The 23,079-nt window shown below is 40.0% G+C and overlaps 1 protein-coding gene across 1 annotated transcript; it reads right to left on the bottom strand.

Moving 5' to 3' along the window:
• Positions 1–1,632: 1,632 nt before the first annotated feature.
• LOC100549271 (pancreatic lipase-related protein 2-like) lies at positions 1,633–15,040 on the bottom strand. Its single transcript, XM_031554512.2, has 13 exons — positions 14,944–15,040; positions 13,249–13,297; positions 12,399–12,553; positions 10,874–10,999; positions 9,247–9,381; positions 7,365–7,473; positions 6,669–6,785; positions 6,460–6,582; positions 5,712–5,830; positions 4,381–4,510; positions 3,766–3,877; positions 2,746–2,913; positions 1,633–1,772 (listed from the first exon to the last, which is right to left on the bottom strand). The coding sequence occupies exons 1-13, from the start codon at positions 14,944–14,946 to the stop codon at positions 1,709–1,711; spliced, it is 1,410 nt and encodes a 469-aa protein (XP_031410372.1). The 5' UTR covers positions 14,947–15,040; the 3' UTR covers positions 1,633–1,708.
• Between the last annotated feature and the right edge of the window lie 8,039 nt (positions 15,041–23,079).

Below are 23,079 nucleotides of genomic sequence, written 5' to 3'. Positions count from 1 at the left end.
CTCAAATGATTCTATGGTTAAAAGTTGTCTTTTTTTTTTTTTTCCAAAGCATTACTTCTGATACTCATTTAGATCTCAGTGTTTAATATTTGATCGAAGAAGCAATTTTTTGTTAAGTATCTTCCTATCAGTGATGCAGAAGAAACATCAAATGTCCTGCTAGAACTAAGTAATTGTTCAAAATGAGGTGGGAACAATCTTTCCAATTTAATGTAAGAGCTAATGGAAAGGGTTTAAGCAAGATTTTATACTAAGTAGTCAGCTTCTCTGATACAACATGGTGAAAAAAATATGACAAACTGAAAAACAGGACAAACCTATATCTCGTGGCCCAGCCACTGCTCTCTGTAGACTGCTCTGGCTCTTGGGGCCAGAAAACTTCAGTTCAGGGGCTGTCAAAAGAAGGATGGCTTTTGAGAAAGCAAGTGGCAAATAAAGACCCAGCTATGTTTTAGTGTGGAACATGCCGATATCTAAAATAGGAAGAGGGCCTGAAGCAGGTCCATTAGTGGAATGGATTTCACATGCTGCAGGAAGGCCACAGCTTGCTCCTGGAACGTGGTGTGGGCCTTCCTGGCATTGTCTGTGCTTCCTTTGCTGCCTGTTAGGCCTGAGGGATTTGCAGCACTGACGGCTGCAAATCTGTCTTGGCTGAACATTAGACTTGTGTTTAACTGTACTTTTAATTTTGTTTGGTTAGTGTTTAGGCAAGAATACTATACTCATGCTATGTATGAGTAGGGTTGTGTTTGGGTGTGGGTTTTTTTTTTTTTTTTAAGTTTTCATTCAAATATTTATACTCATTGCAAATGTTCAAAATAATGTATTTCTATTGACATTTATTGGAAGTCTATCTAGCTTGTGCATTGCTTCTCAAAATGGGGAAATGGGAGGGAATAAAAGATTAACTCATTTTCTTCCTAGTCATTAACTTTGACTTGGTCTTTGTACTGGAAAAATGCCAACTGCCTTGGTCTCCTAAAGCCCTAGGTGGCTCGTGCACACTGTGCTTTGCAGAACAGCAGTGTTTGCTTCAATGTGAAATAGTCCCAGTGTTTACAAAGTCTGGAGTAATTCAAAGTCTTGTTGCTCGAAGTCTGCTTCTTAGGTCTGGGTACTTTTCAAGTTAAAAATGGCTTGGTCAAACATATCATGCTAAATATAAAACTTTCTGGAAGAAATAATGTATTCCCTCTCTTTATTTATATGTATAAATATATGCAGGAATCTGAACTAGCTCATCTGTTTTTCTCAAACATCTGACCACAGAACAGTATCATATGAACCTAAATTCAAATTAATGGATACCGTACTTTGTCTTAGCCAAAAATTTGAGAAGCAGTCTCCATTCCTGGAGGCACTGCAGTACCAGGATGTTCACAACATGGATGGAGTATGCTTCTACTCCCTCTTCCAACCTGCAAAATACATTTAAAATGAAGTTTTTACCTACTTTTCTCAGGATACTATTAGAGTAAGACTGTGTTGGTATTATAAGTATACATGATTTTCAGTTGCTTCCATACTTAGAGTGCAATAAACTTGAATTTGACTTGAAAAAGTTCAGAATTTCCAAATGCGTTTGTCAAAATTAAAGAAGAAACAGTCAGCTTAAGAATTTGCTTTAATAGCCTTGTACAGTGTCATTGCCACACACATTGGTCATTTACTCAGCTGTGGTGTACAGAACAGCTGCTCTTGGTGACCTCTAGCAAGGTGTAAGTAGCTGGGGAACTCCATATGTCACTGTTCCACGGCCGCAGAAAGTTGACCTGGGAAGGAAAAATCTTTGATCAAGGGAAAGGCACAGAAAAGACGTCAGCTCTCACCTTGAGGTTAATTTGCTCCATAATCCCATGCAAGCCTTCCCAAAAGCCTATTGGCATTCACTTGTTAGCAGTGACAAGGCGAATTTCCTTCTTATGGGGAAGCTGTAAAATTTGGGTTTTGGTAGAAAGATGTAATTCATCTCTAGGTTCACAAAAGTAGAGCTCTAGGTAAGAAGTCAGAAAACCGCCTTGTTAACCCCTTTTAAGTGAGGCCATCTGTTTCACTAGATTTCCCACAGCTTTGCAGCTTCTTTGGGGACCTTATCTAAATAATCCGTGCCAACGCCAAATGATAAGAAAGATTTTCCTGACATCTAACATTTATTTTTTTCTGTTGTAAAATATACCAATCAGTTATTGACCTAAACCCATAGCCATGTGAAACAGTACACTGTGCTTTTTCACAACTTGTCTATCTGTCTTTATGCCCCACCCTCAGCTTTTTTGTCTTGAGGTGTACACTTCCTCCACCTGTTCTATGCAGATTTTCTTTTCTAAATCTCTTCCTCTTGCTCTTTATCTGGACTTCAATCTGTGTGCATCATACGTGATCCTACTCCTGGTTACATTCTCAGCCCAGCCAATTAATTTAGAATAATTACTCTCTGGATCCTCTATATTGTGTAGTAATGCACCTGGGAATAAGACTTGTTGGTTTGTAGTTGTTCTGCTGTGGCACCACATGCTCCTTAAATTGTTCACTGATGGATTCCTTTCCAAACATTTTTTCACTGCTTTGTGTTGGAACGTTTCAGTTTCTGTCCAAAGAGCAGTATCTTGGCCTTGAAAGTACTGAAGTTTGTGCTGCTGATTGCAAACCACGTGTCCAGTTTATCAAGACCATTTTTAAATCCTGTTTCTTAGAGTTTTGAGCTCCTTTCCTATTCTTTTTGATCTGTTAAAAGGACATACTCACCAACGTCCATCTTCTCCATGAATTATATTGACCGCTTCTGCTCCCATTCTTGCCCAGAGCAGAGTGAATATGGTTTTATTCCAGAGAAATTCAACTTTTTTAGTTTTCTGGGGGTCAATTTCAACATCAAGGTATTTTGTATAAACTTTGTCACCGGAGAGGACTCCACTGGAAATAGAATGCAGACAGGAGTGATGTAACGATAAAGGACTTACTGGATTAAAATGAATTCATCACATGATTAAGCTTTTTCCCTTTGTTACAAAGAAATTTGCACGTTTGCTGTTCTTTTCAGCAACACAGGCCCTGGATCAGGACTTCGTGGCATGCTCTGAGCAGGGAGAGGACAAAAAGCAGTACTGGAAAGCTTCAATGGGCATGTGGCAGGAGACCACCGGGGTGTGATCCAGGCAGAGCTAGGATGGCCGTAGCAGTCTGTGTGTCTTCAGCACTGTGCAGCCCACATAAACGTGCCATTTGTATCATAGTTTTTAGTAAATCCTAGGGAGGAAGGACACCTCCACCTTGCACGTTTGAAGAGCTCAGGCACAGTTTCCCTTTGTGTGAGTTTGTGCAGCAAGCTACCGGCAGTGTGGGGAGTCTGTTACTGGCGTGTGGGGGGAACACATCAGTGTGTGATGCAGTCCAAGTGAGCGTGAGAGCTGTTGTGCTAATGTGAGTATGCAACAGGTGATCACAGCCAGAAGGACATAAGTAGAAAAGGTGCAGTTTTTCTTCTTTTCATGAGCAATTCCTAGAAATGTGACCCTTCTCCTGTCAGGTGGGGTTCCTATGTCACTGTAAAATCGCAGGACTCATGAAAAAGAAAGTGAATTCTACTTGTCACAGCTATCCTTCTGCCCTTATAGATCTTATCTACATGACAGCTTATTTTCATAGTGAATGTTAATAAGACTGTGCAACAAATAAGGCTTTGCACTGCTTATTAACATATTAAAGATATTAAGATATTAATGTTAGTAGCATTCAATGCTATAGAGAAACATTAATTTATCCTACCTGGCAATTTCATATTCTTTTGTATTCCCCTCTGTGTCATGGAATATCAGGTTTATGTCCCCTCTCATTTTTTTTACACCAGACAGTTTGATAAATACTTTTTGTCTCCAGCCTGCATTAAAATAATAAAAAAAGCAGAATAAAACCGGATTGTCATTGATAGGAGAGATATAAAAGTGCTAGCATCCTGGAAAGTTCTATTTTCTTAGTCAGAATTCATTCATGAAGGCAAATGAAAGTCTTGAATTTTGATAATACAGCATTTTTTTTCAGCCAGAGGTCTCAGCCAATGTTTGTATCAAAAGAGCATGACTCTTTTGATACACAAATGTGCGTAAGAACTTCTTCACGGTGAGGGTGACGGAGCACTGGAACAGGCTGCCCAGGGAGGTTGTGGAGTCTCCTTCTCTGGAGATATTCAAATCTCGCCTGGATGCCTACCTGTGCGACCTGGTGTAGGGAACCTGCTTTGGCAGGGGGGTTCGTCTCGATGATCTCTGGAGGTCCCTTCCAACCCCTACAATTCTGTGATTCTGTGATTCTGTGATGACTACAAATCATGCCAAAGCAATCACTTTCCAACTTGAATAACTGTAAAAGATGTTCTGCACTTACTAGCAAAAGGTGGCTCTGCTGCTGTGTTTAAAAAATACTTCTGGTTTACTCTCTTCAGTTTATATGGAAACCTGTCAGCGTGGTGCCCCATCATTGGACAGCCCTGCTTGGGACATGGGAAACAGTCTCCCTAGGAAAAATAAGAGTAGCAGTTAATGAGGAGTACATCTTTCATTCTGGCTGTGACAAAATTAAGGGTCAGGATCCTGTTCAGACCTTGCAAAGCTGGGACATTTCTGTATGTTGTTGTAATCTGATAAAATCAGGCATCATGTTCTGCACTTGCACACACATGAGTGGAACATGGAATAAGTAGATATGACACGTGTGCATATGATGGTCTGAATGTTTTGCGGAGTTTATTTTTCAGCTAGAGTATAGGACAAAATATAAACCTTATTTCCCTTTCACAGTAGAAGGGAACCTGTCTGCTATGCTATATGGGGGATAAAAGGATCGCATGTATGATGGCTGCTCTGGAAGTAATGCCTTCTATTGTATTATGTTAGCCTGGGATGCCAGAGGAGGATGTTGGTGGTATGGCAGTAGAGACTGAACCTTCCCACCAATATTCCATTACATTTGTTGCTGTGCAACAGATGGCAGCAGAGGGGCAATCTGACACAAGCATTTCTGATACGGAAGTGGATATGAATCAGTGGAGTGGAAGTGAAACCCTCCACGCAGAAAAAATGGCAGCCATTGGTATTCATTGACATTTGCTGAATGCTTCTGGAGACCAAGCAGTGGATGTGAGCACAGTGAGGAGTGGGTAGTGCATTTCAGCAGTGGTGACAGTGACGTGAAAGACAAGCCACATTCCAGATGGCTGTGCACAGCTGTCACACCACAAAATTAAGAGCATCTCCATATGCTCATCTGTGTGAACTGCCTAATGGTGCTGATTGTGTTGAAAAATATTGTTTTCCAGCTGAGAATTTTCTCTATCAAATAGTGTGATTGTTCTCCTTGTATTTGTTGTAATTTCCATGGAGATAAAGAGCAGGCATTATTGTCAGAGCCAACCCATGTATTTAGCCTATATGCTATTTGCATATAGGGTGAGAATTGCATAGGGTTTAATTTTTTTCCCCCTGTTTCGGTGGTATCAGCTATGCTTTAAGATTAATTCTCCAAAGTGGAAGAGCTAATAGAGCTGCTGAGTGCTGTGCCTCCTCCTACTGGCCTGCATTGCTCAAGTTGGTGTTTGAGCTCAGGTCTTCTGTTAGCTAGGTGACACAAGCAGAATTATTCACATTCAGGTGTGCTTTGTGTGATCTATCTTGATAATTTTCTTTATATTTCATTTGTTCCCAGGCTGACATACTTACTGACTTAAAGTCTTCGTATGTCTCACAGGGATATCCAATGAATCCAGTGGGATAGAGGATACTCTTAAAATAAAACTCGTGGCTGCGTGAGTGATGGCAGCTTCCAAAGATTGTAGTGTCTGTTGGGACAAAATTTATGAGCATCCATTAAATAATTTCCTTTATCCTGTACAACACTTGTACTTGCCTCAGCATGAGGCATGGAATAGAATAGCAGCGTGGGCTAGTAAGGTATATATATGTATTTATACATGTATTTTATAAATTAGTGTATATATAATCTGTGTATATGATGTTGCAGCAAGTTACATTAAGTACAGTTTTAAAAAGCTTTATAGAACAAAGAATTTCTCTGCCTTTCACTCAAAAGCCTGATGGAATCTCAGGCAGAGTCACAATGCAGGTTCAGCCATGCCACCTCCCTCAGCCGGATACATCTCCTGGGAACATCATTAGGGCGCTAGATTTGTGTACTCCCAAACCCCTACTTTTACATGCTCTGCAGGTCTGATTTCCAACTGCAGAAGCAAAACCCTCGCCTGTGCAATACCTCTGACTACTCTTGCCCTGCAGGGTTCCCTGAGTAGCGCCATTCTGATCTAGCTTTTATTTCTTATTTCCTCTTCTTACTTATGAGTAAACTGGCAAAAAAATCAATTTTTTTTCAATTTTGTTTTCTCCCAGAGGAATAGAGGCTTTCACAGTTCATGAAAATAGAATACTGAATGTGTTGGGAATGCATGCTTACCTGCAATTAGAGCTTCAAAATCGCTTCGTTTCATTTCTAGAAGTAAATCATTGCATCCAGGCATTAGAGTTCCTCCATTTGGATAAAAGTCAAGGTGACCAGTGGTGTTATACATTCCAAACCCTAAGGAGCACACGTGATGTTGTCAGTGTCTCAGGGTATCTCTGTGGTATTCTTATCTCTGCAGCTACTTGCACATGAACACTTACCTGTGGCAGGAAAGTGAGCAGCATTACTGTGAATAACATCAACGAAGTTGGCATCTGTAGGATCCAGTCTCACCTCGGGAGGAGTGCCTTCAAAATAGGGCCCAGCAGGGTCCAAGCCTAAAGCACCCCGCATTTATTGTAAGAGAGATATAGCATGTTAATGTTTTTTGACAATTTACAATGTCAGACATTTAACCTTACACAAGGCATGTTGAGTAATAATAATGTGAACTGTAAGCTAGGCTGAACCAGCTGTGCAGTAACATGGGTTTGTGAACCTTCCTGCAAACTCATCCCAGTAAAAGCAAAACATTTTCCAATAGAATACATAATGACATCATATTACTAAGAAGGAAGTATTCCAAGTGATTTTATTACTGATCTGCCAAGCATACTGAATAGTAAGGCTAAAGATTTTTGACTTGGTGCTTGTCTTTGTGTGGTGCTGATGCAGCCCGGTGGATGACAGTAATGCTGCAAACATACTAAAAAAGAGCCCTTCTCCTAAAGAACTTTAAACCTCACTAAGAAAAATAATATCTATTCCTGTTTTTGAGAAGCGTAAAGTCTGCTTACTCATATATGGTGTCTGCAGCACTACCAATGATTTCATTCTGGTCTGTAGACCAGCAAGCTACAAGCTTCTCTCTATCAAAAGTGTACCCTGTTAGGTGTGCGTCCCAAGGAGCAGCCTACCTGAGATCCGCCGGATACCTCGGACCCTTCTGCCTGTCTCTCCTGCTGTGTGTGCGCCCAGGCTGTGCCCAATTAAGTGGATCTCACGAGGGGAGTATCTGAAGAGTTTCTGATCAGTAAGATGGTGGTGGTTGGGAGACAAGAACACAGGCTTTTAATAGCAAGTAAAGAGGCGTCTGACACTGTGGGCCTTTGGGAACCTCTAGGCTCACTTCCTGCTTAGCCAACAGTGTGAGAATTCCTTGAGATAATTACTGTTTTAATTACCCTAAAACTTAGTAGAAAAACGTCCAATCTAGAATTTTAAATGCCCAGTGATGATGGATTCGCTATCTCAGCCTTGGTACGTGGTTACATGTTCAGTCACCCCTGGTAACAAAATACAAACGTTTCCTGTTTGGATTAACCCCTAATTTTAAGGTCCATCACTATGATCTTGCTTTCTCTTCAGTGAGTTGGTTATGGAACTCTTTCTCATTTAATGTCTGTTCTCTCGTCTGTCTGCTTAGAAGATGTGATCATATCACTCAGGGGGATTTTTACTGACCAGCTTAGGGGACTGATAAGCATTCTCCCCTTTGCCAAGTGTCACCTGTTCAAGACTTGCAATTCTGATGTGTTATGTGTGCTTTGAAGACAGAAATGGAAACTAATCAGCATGTATGCTGCCTGCAGGGAACACATTTCATACAGGCATATGCTGGGTTTGTGATGTTCAAAGTCAGCAAGTATTGGCTGCTTAATTGCATGAGCTTTTTTTTTTTTGTAATGAATTTTGTTTTTAAAAACAGATCTTTACTATCAGTCTATCTATGCTTATCAAGAGATGACGGAATCCTTTGAATAGTCTTCACTGCAGTTCATATATTTGCAACACAGCTTAACTTTTCTTAAGTATCTAGAAGTTTGTAAATTTAGGAAAAGAGCTAGGGATCATTTATGCAGCCTTTTAATGGAAGGAAAAGAGGTCTAGACTGCAAGTTGGTGCTCTAATGGAGATCTGAAATGAAAAGAGACAGATGAAGAGATCCCGTGAGAAACCGGACCCAACTTCAAGTGAGCTGGGACTTTACACCAGGAAGGAAGACTAAGAAACAAAGGTGTGAGGCTAGTTATTAGAGCTCCCTAGGTAGAAACAGGAGATTGTCTGTCAGTGGCCTCTGGAGAAGCGTTCTGTGATACTCAGGTGTTCGTAAAGTTGATACTTTGCCTTCAGTCTCTGGAATAAACCTTACAACATAAGATGAATGCCTACTGACTAGCATCAAGTCTGCAACCAAGCAGGGGTCTGATCTGAGCAGTCCGAAGTCTATTTGAAGTCAGAGGGAAACGCTAGTATTAAACTTTGCAATTGAGCAGTTCTGTGCAGTGTGTGTAAAAGTGAATGCGGGGTTCACAACTAGAAAGCAACAGGACAATTTACTGTGCCTGCAGACACCTAATGTGGCATTAGCAAGTGGTTCTGTGTGGTGCTTCTAGCTCCTGCTCATTTCGGTGCAGTTGAGATGCTGATTTAGCTATAACCACATGTATTATTCTGTCATAACCTCTTGTAAACACTGAACGTCTCTTGCCTCCTTTCCGCTGAATGCTCTTACCTGTATCATCGTGTGGAAATGGGAAGGTATTGCCACCTACTGGTCTTTAATCAATTGGCACCTCTTTTCAACCGCACTAAGCTTGAATGGAGACTTCTGTGGCTGTGAGAACTCCTTACAGAGTTGATAATTAGTAAAATTAGCTAGATCTCAACTGTATGCATTGTACAGATCTTCCTAAAGCACTGACTGTCCATATTAGACAAAGTTTGAAATCAAAGCAAATCATCTTCACCCCGCAATATTTCCTTAAGAATTGTAGCTTGTAAAGCTGTATTTTTTACCTGTAAAGTTTTTATGAAATAAGCAACCTCAGCCCCAAGCACACGGATGTTGTTCACTGCACAGACATAGGTGCCTTTTGCACCTTCTTTCCAATCGACAGCAATGCAGTTTATGTTTTCTACTTCCAGTAACAGCTGATGTGGGAGCACATAGAGCAGAGTGTTTAAAGAAACATAAAATAGCAAATAAGGATTAAGATTATGTCAGAATAAACATTAAATGGTAACATATTCACACAATTTCTCATTTACTGAACAGAATTATTCACTGTAGCCTGTGTGACACTGAAATGATTCTTCTTATAAAGCAGAATGTAATGAGCCATTCATTCCCAAAGTCTCAATTTTGAAAGATTATAATAAAAAATGTTTTACTTTATAAGCTACTGAAATATGTATTTTAAATAACTTGGAAAAGCCACACAACTACACAGTAGCTGCTATGTGCAGTTTTTTGAGGGTCATCTTAACTAAATAGTATAGGAAGTCAACTTGTTTACCAAATGTATTTAACACTGAGGAAGGGATGTCAGACTGGAATGGGTCAGAGCAAACTAGAAAGTTTCTAATTCAGCAGACAGTTAATGCACTGCTCACTTTTGCAGTGGCCACAATCTTGCGGATTTTTTTCCACTATAATAATCTTGTATTAAAGTCTGCAGTTGTAGATTTCTATGATTAAGGCTTACTTAAGTTTTAGAAAGAATAAGGAGCAAAAACAAAAATAAATCTGTGCTAAATGGTTAAAGGTGAATGACAAGAAAAGCAGAACCTTGGAGTAGTAGGACACTGAATTCTGGACTCCATCCTCTCCTCTAGACATACCATGAAATAGTTTCTAGTGAGGCAGATAGAATTACTGTTTATTTTCTACAGGAAAATTTGGAAATGTGGTATTCTGGATTAAAAGTTTTCGTAGATTTATGAACAAAATAGTTCTGCAGAGCTGTGACAGCATTCAGCAGTGGTCTTCTTCTATCTTATCCTTTTCTCTGCTAATGCTAAGAAAGAAGAAATTACAAAAGACACTGCTTCTTTGTCAGAGCCAAGGCTGACTGTATTCTCTGTATCCTCTGACACTGTACCCTCTGCTGGCCAGACTGCAGCAGCTCTGGTTTGTTGTAGCTTCTACATTTCATATTTGAAATATGAAATATGCTTCTTTTCCTTCTTTCCCCTTCTTTCTTTTACTGTCAGCTGAATATATCTGAAGCAGAAGAGTGCTTGTAGACTGAAACTTGAGGAGTACAAGCATTTAGAAAGGTCTGGCTGAAAGATGGTTCAGTGGTTCCCAATAGGAAACACAGTGAATTGACCTGTCTAATCTGATTGTGACACCCGTGTAGAGGCTCAGGACATCTGCTTTCAGTTTGTTGCTTTGATCTCATTTGTAGAGCTTGGGGGATGAAAATTCTCTAGAGTAGCATAATGCCAGAGATGACCAAGAAGCCTTGACAGTGCAGCACCACCCAGAATGGGAACATTTTGACTTTGGATAATAATTTCTTTGTTGGAATCCACTACTATTTAATGAATTTCAAAACAGGAGGTGAACCTTTGTGTCTAAGTCACAATGACAGAATGTAAATACAACCAGTGATAGAAAAGAGAGAATGCTGTCTCATACCAAGCACATTTCTACCACCCAGCCTTTTTTTCCTGTGCTGCTAAATCCATGAATGATGAAGGAGGTTCTCCTACGTGAGGAAAAATGTGAGTTTTGGATGGTTGAGGAGTTTATTGCCGAGATCACCTGTGTGTAAACAAGCAGACAAAAAATCAAGCTCTTGTATCTACTTATGCTTTTAAATATTTTTAAAATACCATCTAGGTCATGCTTAGTAGGATTCACATCTGCTTTGAATGTGCATGGTCCCAGGGATCTCCTATCTCACCTTTCTCAGTCCCACTGCATTTCCAAGGAAGCTGTGCACATGTGGTTTCTGTTGCTCTAACTTGTTTTCCTTAGTGCAGCAATAACCTCCATATTGGGCATATGAAACAGCCCAAAAGTGCTGTGGTATCTGATGATGTCTGTTGGCCTGAGTTGGTTGAGCTCCTCTGGAAACTCCATGCATCCTGGTTCTGTTTGCCCTTTTAGCACCTGAGCTTTGGCTTCCATGAGCTGCTCTGCACTTAGGAAACAGCTTGTTTCTCTGTGCAGGTGATATTTCTATTTCTTTTTTTTTTCCTGTCAATTGAGGAAAGCTGAAAGAATATCATGCAGAGCTGCATGCAGTAGTGGTGAAACTGACCTTGGCCCACCACAAATTGTTTCCAGCTGCTTAATTATACATCTTCTTTTTGCTCTGAATGATCTGTGACCAACTGTATTGAATCTAAATAAATGCAGCATCTGTGATGTGAGCTCAGGGTGTCTGGGTGTGGAAGGGTTGTGCCCTAGATCAGAGATATGTTGAAGTTCAGTGGCTGGCAAGTAGTACAAGGTATATTTTGATTTATTTTGTCAACAGCCAAGATGCATGAGTAACCATTGCTGAGTGCGTGCTGTGTGCTCACGCGTCCCTGCTCTGCAAGTTGTAAAAATTAACTACAGGTTTAACTTCTCTCCTTTAGAGAAGCTGAGCTGGACTCTTGGCATGACAACCAGGATTGCTGAGAGCTGTGGTGCCTGAGGCAGTTCTGCCCTTGTAGTTCATGGCAGAGGAATCATAAACATTCCTGCATGGCACAAGGGATGCATGCTCTGGGAGCCTGCAAGGGATTCAGCAGCTTTGCATGTATCTGCTGAATTGATGTGGTCCTAGCCCCACATCTTACAATTCCTACACATTGCTTAGCTCAGATTTTCAGGGCACAGGCAATTTGAGTGGTTCTGGCTTAACTTCAGCATTGAGAGAGGCATAGAGCATAGAGACTTCAAGGAAGAATGTGGTCTCGAACACTGTAAAAAAAAATTGCCACATCCTTATGCAAGAAAATACCAGGAAAGCTGTTGAACTTCTGAGTTCCTTCACCACATTTTGTTTTCATGCTTTATCCCCCAAAACTTCAGTGTTTATTCATAACTATACCTTCAGACTATCTTCTCATTTTGACTCATTTTCTATGTTGAGTGCTTTAGACTTTTTAACAAGTTAATAAATATTTGTAGCTTTAGACAGTTCTTGATGTTAAAAAATAAATGTCACCTGTGAGTTATTTCCTGTTTCCCTGGTGTAGAGAGAGAAGCTGATGTTCATCTCTTCAGGAGATTCAGGCAAACCTGTCAGAAGTCTCCCTGGTATCCCGGACCAGGGTGGGTCATTTGAGAAACAGCCAAGCCTGGGGTAGCAAACTTCGTCACCTAGAATAGAGAAAAAACTGCTTTGTATTTTGGACGCTTACAGGCAGATAATGTAGAATCGTAGAATCATAAAATCATTCTGGTTGAAAAGACCTCTAAGGTCATCAAGTCCAACAGATTTTCTTGTCTTGTAAAGGATTAAATCAAAAATTTTAAAAAGCAATATGTTTAGGACTGTGTGTTAGAATTGCCCCTGCACCCTTCTTGCCCAGCAGCACTGTACTTCATTGTAGGAACGGATATATATGCAGCAGCCTTATAATGAATGAGATGATAGTTTCTTTCAATGTGTTAGCATTTTCTTGATTGAATAGGTCTCTTGCTCCCTTTAGCTCAGCTTTTCTCTCTTAGCACCCTCTGTTGTGTTAAGCACCTTGCTGCTGAGCCATTCTTTGTTAACAGCTGTAATGTGCAGAGGCAACTTGTGCACTGTCTTGATAGAATGAGGGCACATGACTGTGCAATTCTATTCTGTGCAATTTGGGCACAAAGTTTTGTGTATTTTATTCTAAATAAATTAAATGAGGTGGAGCCTTTAGCATCTGTTCCATGCATAATAATAGACACTGCCATACAATGACACATAAGTCATATCACAACTTAATTTTAAACAAAAACATTAGTGATTATCTCCTATATATTATTTTGTCAAAAATAATCTTCTAGTGAGAATGTTTATAGAAAATGTATCTCACCTGCTACTGTACCAAGGAGATAAAATGCAATAATCCATGTTCCAACCACCTAAAGCAAATTGAATATACAAGTTAGGTGTTTTATTTAGTTATTTGTCCTGCAAAGACAAATTAGTTATTTGTAACACAAAGAGTAACACAAAGACCTGTGGCTGAAGAGGAGTAACCCAGTACCCATGGGGGACAATCAGATGGAAAGCAGCTTTGCAAAAAGAGATCTGAGTGTCCTGCTGGACACCAGTTTGACCACGAGCTAGCAACGTGCTTTGGGGTCTATGGGTATTCTAGGCTGCATTAGAAGGAGCACCGCCAGCAAGGTGAGGCAGCTGAACTTTCCTACACATTCAGTTTTCTGTTCTTTGCATTTCTTGTACATCCACTGGTGGATGTAGGTTGCTGAGTCAGTAGTGACTACCAGCCAAGAGCAGGAAATGTGGCCAAACAAACACTGATCCATGTAACTTGATGGATCTGCATACCCGGCAGCTTCTTTGGGCTGTTTTTCTACTTTTATCCCAGGTCCCTTGCAATTCTGCACTTTCATGTTCCTTCTCTACTCAGATTTCTTTCCTCTGCACTTTCCTTCCTTGGCTTTCCTATGGCAGGCGCCCCACTTATTTCACCATTCTCCTCCCCACATTTGCATCCTTCACTGTTTCCTCTTCCAGGTGTTCTATATGGCACCCAATTCACATTTTCCACATTCCACTTTTCTTATAAAACAAACATTTTGAGCTGTAGTTTTTTTTTTTTTTCAGACCTGAAATCTGAAAGGCAGCTTGAAAATTAATACGCTTATGAAGCAAATGGATGAGTAATGACTAATGATTTTAAATAAGTGGAAATGTGGAAGATTGTTGCCAAACAAGAGTGATCAATTTCTCTTCAAAGATTCCATCTTTGAAAGCAGAAAGTGGAAACGAACAGGTAGGGAAGTAATGGAAGGTAGGGAAAACTTCTGTTTAGTGTCTGTGTGTGGAAAGCTGATTTGTTCTGTTATGTGTGTGGTTTGAATAGGTGGTAATTTTTTAGCAGTTGGGTTTTCATTATTGGTTTATCTTAACCTAACAGCGAAAGAACTGGAAGAATATTAAGATATTACCTCTTTCTAAAACAGTTGAGGCAGTATACGATTTAATGGGGGAAAGTTCCCTCACTGGGCACTTAAGAGCCTTAGAGCTGAACCAGACGAACAGGAATGACTTGTTGGTGCATGTATACTCAGCTCAGCACTGCTGGCAGAAAGGTCCTTGAATGCTCAACTCAGCTGTTTTACTCAGGGAGAAATGGGATATGCACTGCCAACAACAGCAGTAGCCATTTCCAAACAGCTGTTCAGCTTAGAGGCAAAAAAAAAAAAAAAAGGTTGAGATTGTAATCTACAAAATGTATGCTGGTTGAGTAGCTATCCTTCACAATGGCTTCACCTTCTGTTGCTCAATGTGTGATTCATGAGCCACCAGTGGATGACTTGTGAGATATGAAGAAGTCTGAATAATGACTGTCCCACACATATACCTACACACCTCCCGGGACATGTGCACAAACACAGACACAGTCCGTTCAAGGGGGAAAAGCCCAATTGTCAGGTTTTTTAATTATCAGCAATTTTAACTTAATAATCTCACTGTAGAAAATTGTTTTTCATTCAAAACAAAATATGTTGTTTATGTAATTGCTAAGAATTTTACTCACCATTCTTTTATCACACGTATTGTATTCTTCAGTGCTTAGTGGTTACACGGTATAAAAAGGTTTCTGTTTTCTTTGGTGCAGATTTCGTAGTTACATGCTTAAAAAATAGAAAAAATGGAGGTTAACCATCTATAGGTGAACCTGGTAATGTGAAAGAATACAAAACAACAAAAATGGGGAATGTGGGTAACTGGGAATTAGATGTTAAATCAAACAAATTTTGCAGGAAAGCAGCAATGCCAACATATACGTTTATGGGCAGTAGATTTAAGACATGAATTAAGAAAGAATATTGCATGTATGGAGGAAGTAAAGAGATGCCCTGATTTTGATTTTTACTAGAAAAAATTGGGCAAAACACAATGATGCAGCTGAAGTGTTTATGCTTTTCTTTTTCTCTGTTTACGAAGACCAGCTGGTGTTCTTCACAGCAGAAGAAAAGTGTTGATGTTGATACTATGTTCAGACAATAACTCCAGACCTTAGAACAGCTGCTAGTGCTATATAGTTTAAAATCAGTGGATTTTGGTAGCTCATAGCTCCCAAGTAGCTACAGTAGCACATACCTACGTGATTTGAAGAAATTTGATATCCTAACAGATAAAATAATAAGAAGAACAATTTGAGGACTTTCACGTCCCAGATTGGTGGAGTTTCAGTCCAGTATCAGCCTGATGCAGAATAATGGGATTTTCCACTCAATACTCAGGAAAGAAAATGTGTAAAAAATGGTTAGAAGATTAAGTTGTGTAATTGAATTCCATTATATGATATGACAACCTAATACAACACCCTTGTGAGATCAATATTAGTGGTCTCATGATACTTGAATTCCAATATGATGCTCTGCTACTTGATACTTTAGTTAAGAAATTAAAATGATATACGTATGTTATTACAACAGTTAAGTAGATTAAAAGTTGAACGTGCAGATTAACTAGATTAAAATTTGAGTAATTATTGCAACGCAGAATATAACGGGGAACAACCAGAAGTCAGTTCCTGGATTCACAGATACAATTCTTGCTCCTGTGCGTGATCTCATAACATCACGATCAAAATGTCATCGTGTTTTTTAGCTTGGCTTTTGACACTACAGTTGCTGAATGCTCCTGATGAATCATTACTAATTAGGGTTTTATGAGAATTAGCTCTTGGCATTACGTTGCATGTGAGCATTTAACACTGGTATTACCACTGGCCGTGAATGCTGTGCTGAAAGAGCAGCAGTGGTGAAACAAGAACTACCTGCAGTAATAATGAAGTCTACTCTCTTGTCCTGAAATAGCATCCAGCTGGAGTAAAAAAGTAAAAATAAAAAAGCTGGAGTCAAAAAGCACATCTGCTTTTAGCATAGAGTTTTATCAGATTTTAATGTGACGGTGAGAAGTGGCGCAGCTGTAGAGAATACATTACACTTTTTCATCCTATGACCAAACAGAAAGTTAAAGTCTCTGCTGAGATGGGAAGCAGCCTTTGCTTTCAGGACAAGCAGAGGCAGAGCAGGAACAGTTCTGCAGTGACAGTCTGCAGTACTGGCTCATTCTCATCTGCAGACAGAGCTAAGTGCAGCATCCTCTTTCCTTTCAGTAACACGTCATCTTTCCAATTTATCTGCTTTTCCCCCTTCTGCATTTATATCTTCTTTCAACTCATTTTAATGTTTGTGTTTCTGTTTTTCCATCTTTCCTGTCTTAACATGGCAGTCATACTTCCTATACACTGTCATTATCCTTGAACAGAGAATATTATTTTAATTTCTGTTTTTCCAGTGTTTTATTTTAACCTTTCACATGTTTTGGTGTTCTGGTGCGCTGATAATGCAAAGGCTACATCCAGAATTTTGCTTGCAAGCCCTGACTATAGGAGATTCATGTTAAATTCCTGCATGGATTTGAGGCATATAGATAGCACTCGCTAATTGCACTCCTGAACATTGTAATGATGCACAAAAGGATAAAAGAAGTAGAGGATAAAATGTTGTAAAAGTATCTGTAGACCTGGTAAGAGGAATCATGTATGCATTTGACCATATGTAAATACCTGAAAGTATGCTTTTTCTTTGTAATTTAGTTGTATTTCTTTGTATTTTGTGGATATGCTCTTTGTCAGGCATAGAAAGAATCCCACCTTTTCTAGGCTTAGTCCCTGTTCAGCAGCTCACACTCAGCAGTGTTTCCTGTGCCTCTCACATGCTGAAACCCTGTGTGCACAGCACTGGACAAAGTGCTGGTGGTACAGTGAACTTACTGAGGTGAGCAGCATAATTGGCGTAATTGGTAGAAGACTTAATTTCATCTCTGTCTCCTCCCCACCCCTCAGATGTGGTTGTTAATTGCCCCTAGTTGGGTTCCAGATGAAGGCTCTTTGGCTCCGCTTCAGTACAAACAAGTAACAATAAGTAAAAGAGCATCTGGGCAATTAGCCAGCCTTCTTTCCAGCTGGCTCACCAGCTTTTAGGTTCAGCTAAGTTCTCTGTGAGGAAACTGATCCTAAATGAATAGCTCTGAAACCCACATGTTTAACATCACAGTAGAGGAAGGATGTCCAAGAACCTTTTCATTCCTCCAGATCACTGGACATCACAGCAGCAATTGAAGCAAGGCAGTGTTCACATACATCGTCTGGTCTGGATAGTAGAGTTGTGTGAGTATCTACTGACCTCTTAAAATGAATCTGAGACAGAGAACTAGGGCATCAGCCTCAATAACACAGAATGCTGATGCCTGTTGTTTTCTTCATTAAATGTGGAAAGCGCTCCATTAAAAGGGAAGTATATATATGCAAAGTTGTACACAGGTTTGTTCATCGCTAGCAACTGCAGTAAGATTTGGATTTTCAGGGCGCTTTTGTCAGTCTCTTAGAAATAGTGCAGAATTCAAAGAGATGGCAGGATAGTAATAAAGAAAACCTATTAAAAACACTCTCACAGTACAGCATCTGCTTTGATTTCCTAAATAAGCATTCTCACCTCATCCCTAAACTGGTGTTCAGACAGTAAAACATGCAGAGACAAAGCTATGGTTCAGTTTAGGGAGATGACTGTGCCAAATCTATGCTAACTAGGAGCCTCCAGCTGTCTGCCAGCCACTTGCATGTCTTTCCAGGACTGTTCTGTTCTTCATAAAAAGGTTACTGTTATATCAGTCAGCTTAATGACCAATGCCATTGGCCTTTGGCCATTTCCAAAGCGTAGAATAATTTTTGCTGATAACAACATACTCCATACCTGGTGGTCAGCTAAAACGTCTTATCTGCCTCCTTCTTCCATATAACAGTTCAGTAATTCTTCTTCATTTGCCTTCTCCTTCTTAGGAGTATTTAGAATATACTCCTAACAATACTTACTTATTATTTTTAGCTATTATTTGTATTCTCATGTATTTTTCCTTTAAAAATTGCACATTCCATGTACAAATATCATCCTTTGATCTCTCTTTAAATCAGAGATACATTATCTATTACATTACCTTAGCTCTACTGACCCTACCCAGTTTTCTTAGCTGCCCAGAAACGATCATGTCCCATTGGGATTTCCTAGAACTGAAAAATTTTCCTCCAGTGTCACCTCAGAATCGCTCTGAGGTCTGCTGCTCAAGCCACTCAATCTTTTTGTAAGCGTGAGCCCCAAGCAGCTGTTAGTAAGTTGCCCCAAATCCTACAGATTTCTCAGCCACTTACCACTCTGGCTTGCACACCATGTTGCTGCTTTGTATGCTGTGTTCGGATGGCTCCTGCCAAGCCCTGACTGTTCCTGGCTCTTTTCACCTGGACTCTGTCCCACCACCGCGGGTGCGGACCTGCCCACACGGTGCCTAATTACTGGTTTGATGTGGGTGAGCAAGAAGCTCAGTAAGGATGATACTCTTATTGCTGGATGTAATATATATATTCCCTTTTCTTGGCTCTCCAGCTCTCACATCACTTCTAATTCATCAAAATTTTGCCTCTGAAGATTTTGCTATGGATTTGAATAAATGAAACATGAAGCCATTTTGCCACTTAAAAGCAATGTATGATATAGGACATTCATAATAGACAACTTCTCAGCCTAGAGAAGAGGAGACTGAGGGGAAACCTCATCACAACCTACGTCTTTCCTCATGAGAGGGAGCAGAGTGGCAGGTACTGATCTCTCTCTGGTGACCAGTAATATTTGCAATGGGCAGGCTCAGGTTGTATATCAGGAAAAGTTTCTTCACCAAGAAGCACTGGAACAGGCTCTCCAGGGCAGTGATCATATCACGAAGCTGCTGGAATTTAAGAAGTGTTTGGACAATTCTCTCAGTCTTGTGGTCTAATTTTCAAGTGGTCAGCTGTGGAACCAAGAGTTGAACTTGATGATCTCAATGGATCTTCTCCAACTTGGGATTTCCGATGATTCTATGAAAAGGCTGGCTGTCAGAGGCTGCTGTTGTAGGCAATGGACCAAGCCTCCGTTATGATGCATTTCAGAGTATGAGCTTAATTTTTATGTCCTGCGTAAGGGACATAAAAATGTCCACTGTAAAGGACCAGCCATCTTTAGCCAACTGATGTTTGTACACAGTTTGTTGTAAACAAACCCTTGTGCATTTTTGCATAACCAAGCCTGTTCATGGTTTTTACAGAGAGAGGCATAGTTCTCAATAGGGGAAGGTAGAAAAGGTTGTCATACATTTTAGGGAGAATATAGATTCCTGACAATTTTTTAGCTTTTGCTAGTAAAGTTATTCAAGCTTTGCCTACCCTCTGCAGTTCTGACTAATCTGTGTCCTTCTAGAACGTGGGATTTACAAAATAAGCACCAAACTTTCTCATCTGTTGGTGTGATCTGAATAAAACTGGCACATACTGACCCCACTGAGAAATCACGGGCACTTTCATTCAGTATTGTGTCAGGAGAAAGAGAGGATGGTGATAATAGTGTGTGTCTGTTTCTCTGTAATGGCTTAGTGACTAGATGCCTTGTCCATCATGTGAGTCCCAATTTTTCTTCTTGCCCTGGAGTTCATGGGTCTGAATGAGTTCAGTCAAAGGAATGTGTCACAACCCAGGTCTTTCAGCTCCCGGGCAAGCCCTCAAGTTGCTGTGCTGCTACCTACAGGATGAGCGCTGCAATAGTCACCTACCTGTTCATGCAACTGAACTGGTGACATTCATCCTTACACAGGGGGTGATTCAACAAAATGCTTAGGGGCAGGAAGTAACCTGGGTTGAACCTAAGGTTTATGTGAAAAACCAGTTTGTGGTCTTGAGATAGTTGTGTTGTTTGAGAGATGATACAAATTCAGAAATATCAGCAAAGATGCATTTTTTCTATATGATAACATGCTTGACATTCATTGTAAAAAAAAAACATGTTGTGAGTACGTGTCGCTCCTTGCAGAGCCTACGTGAAAGTTTGGATTGTGGTTTGATTCTTGTTTGTTGGTAAAGTGGTGCAAACCACCGCCATGTACATGATAAATATTAGGGAGAATTATCAGAGGAATTTTGAGGAAGCAGTGGTTGGTCAGTGCTGGGATCTCACATGTAATTATCACTCAGACTGAAGACAAGTATGTAATTTCAGATAAGAAATTAGCTAGAAGAGATCTGGCTAATAAGAAGTGATTTACAGTCTAATTTATACACATTGACTGGAAGATAGAAATTAGGCAGCACTTACGGGACCTGTATCAGACAGATATAGCTCTTTAGATAAGTCTGGGAAGGCATAAAGCTGGGGAGCCACATGAAAGAGATAAGGACTGTCAGGTGCCCCATTTGTCAGTGTATTGGCATGTAGGTTGTGTGGAAAGCAGCCAGTACACCTAGTGCTTCCATTAGTGATGAAAGATCTTCCAAAATTACTGAACATCTCTGTGTGAAAACCAGGCCCCTTTAAGGTGTTTGTTAGGAGACCATAACTGCAGGGTATGCTCAGATATTTAGCTGCAATTTCCATGGAGTGGGCACTTTGTGTGTGTTAACTGGTGCTGTAGAGCCCCCCAGCACCACAGTTACAAATGAGCAGAGGTATGGGCTCTTAAGAAACAGGAGATGCAATTCCTCCTGGGAAAAATGTACACAAACAACTGCAATCAGCATTTGGCATGAATTTAAGTTCATAACTGCATTCTTTAGTTTTCTTTTTCGTCTGTTTTGTGTGTAAAGATAGCCTGACTAATATGGGAGAGTCGCAGACGTTTTCCACATGGTCTCACTATCAGTGAATTTCAGAGGGCATGTGCAGTGGTACAGGTTAAATTAATGTAGCCCAGAATGACAAACTGGAGTTAATACCAGAAGAATTTATAGCCCATGTTACAGCATTTTGGAAACGTCGTGTTTTACGAATGGCCAGTTTTTCTTGGTCTTTTTATGACTTAAGAGGAATAGCAGATTTTTATGGATGGTAAGAAAATTCTGCCTTCTGCAGGTGCTTCTGACAACATGCAAGTGAATGCATCCAGATGGTTTTGTAAATGTCAGCCTGAAAATTATCAAGGACATTTATTCTGATAGTAGTGGCCTTCACATTAGTAGGAATCAAAACACTCTCAGAAAATCACGTTTTCCAAAGGAAACTCAGCATCTGCGCTTCAAGTGCAGTGATGTATAAATTACCAAGGCTTTCATAGCAAGATAAGTGAATAAAATTCTAAAAGCAACATTTTTCTCTCTTATTTCAATTTTAGATTGAAGCTGGTTAATGAATTTCTTAGCTTGAAAAGAGGTCACCTGGAAGTACTTTGTTACTGCAAACCCTAGGGAATTGCTAATATGCATAGACAAAAACCACTCTTCTTGGAGAATCTTACCTTTAGTCTCTGAGTGGGAGAGCCATGAATAAAAGAATTTCTTGATATTTCTATTGTTTAACTCCGATGTGCTCAGTCTGGTCAAGTGAACAAACTTTATATTGAATAGCTGCAAAACCAATTTCCCTTAGTTCATCCCCTTCAGTGATTCACAGCAGCAATAAAAGGAATATTTTGGAGATGATAAATATTTATGACCTTCCATAATACATGCTCTCTCGTCACTGAATCACTCAAAGCAAGCAGAGAGAATGTTAACTTCTGTGTTTGTTAGATGAAGAGTTATGGAGCATCGTATCTTGTTAAGAAAATAGCAACTGGGGAGAATTTTAGAGATGGTGATGGAAGTAACCAAAGATAGGGAGGGGGAAAATTAGTAGGGAAAGAGAGCTTTTCTTTCCATCTAATGGACAGAACTGAAAGAGAAAAGAGTGAAGTCATTCTTTTGAATGCTTGATTTCCTATTAACACTGAAACATTTAAATTATTTGATGGAAGCAGCAGAAACAAAAGAGAATGGCTTTAGGTTTTGTCTTGGACTCTGCACATTAGACCCCAAGATTCCCTAGCGATAAAAATGTATGGGATGAAAGAGGACTGACAGCAATGCCAACCTGTATTTTCAGACATTGCTTATGTTTCCGGTGTTGCAAGGTGCTTTCTCCATCCAATCTTGTGGCAGCTGGGAGGAGAGGTATGTTTTCCGGTAACACAGCAATGTAGGTGTGCTCTGTTCATGTCAAAGCTGGTGATGATGCATGCTCCTTCTGGAATATTTTAGATCCTTGATAGTGAAAGATAAAGAGCAAATTCCTGGCTCTGTTTTACAATGGATAAAAGCTGTGCAAGGTAGATAGGGGCGTGCTATCAACATCTGCTCCTTAATGATTGGAATGAGTATAACTTGAAGCAGCTTGGAGCCCATTTGAAATTGCCAAGCCCTTGATACTGTCTTAACACAAAGGAAGAAGTCTGTCTACAGTTTGTGTAGACAAGCTTGGCAATGGGTCCATGAACACTTGTTTAGGCTCCCAGTGGCAATTTCAATCCCAGCCAGCTTTGGTTTTGGAAGGATATCTGAAATAAGTGTTGGGAATGCACATTTAAAGATTTGTGCTTTGGTTCCAGAACAATGTCAAATGTCCCCGTTAAAGCCATGGGTTGCACAGAAAGTCTCAGCAAAAATCCGGCTCCAAAGATTTTATTTTACGTTCTGTATAACAAGCACATCTTTGGAAGTTGGAGCCTATTGTAGGAGAAAAAATATTCATTAATTATCATTGATGGAAGTGTAGGGGGAGAGTGAGGATAAATAAGTTCACTACAAAAATGTTCATGAGGAGTTGCAAGA

This window comes from Meleagris gallopavo, chromosome 8 (assembly GCF_905368555.1).
Source record: "Meleagris gallopavo chromosome 8, MGAL_WU_HG_1.1, whole genome shotgun sequence".
NCBI classification, from domain to species: Eukaryota; Metazoa; Chordata; class Aves; order Galliformes; family Phasianidae; genus Meleagris; species Meleagris gallopavo.
The sequence above is the reverse complement of the archived record's forward strand: the minus strand, read 5'-3'. Positions and strand labels throughout refer to the sequence as shown.

Bases quoted from the DNA above. Each gene is read 5' to 3' on its own strand.
- LOC100549271 (XM_031554512.2), bottom strand. The intron at 9,382-10,873 runs GTATGAGACAGC...CTCCCACATCAG, and splicing joins GGGTGGTAGAAATGTGCTTG to CTGTTACTGGAAGTAGAAAA. The intron at 7,474-9,246 runs GTAAAAAATACA...CTTACTGATCAG, and splicing joins ATTTCATAAAAACTTTACAG to AAACTCTTCAGATACTCCCC.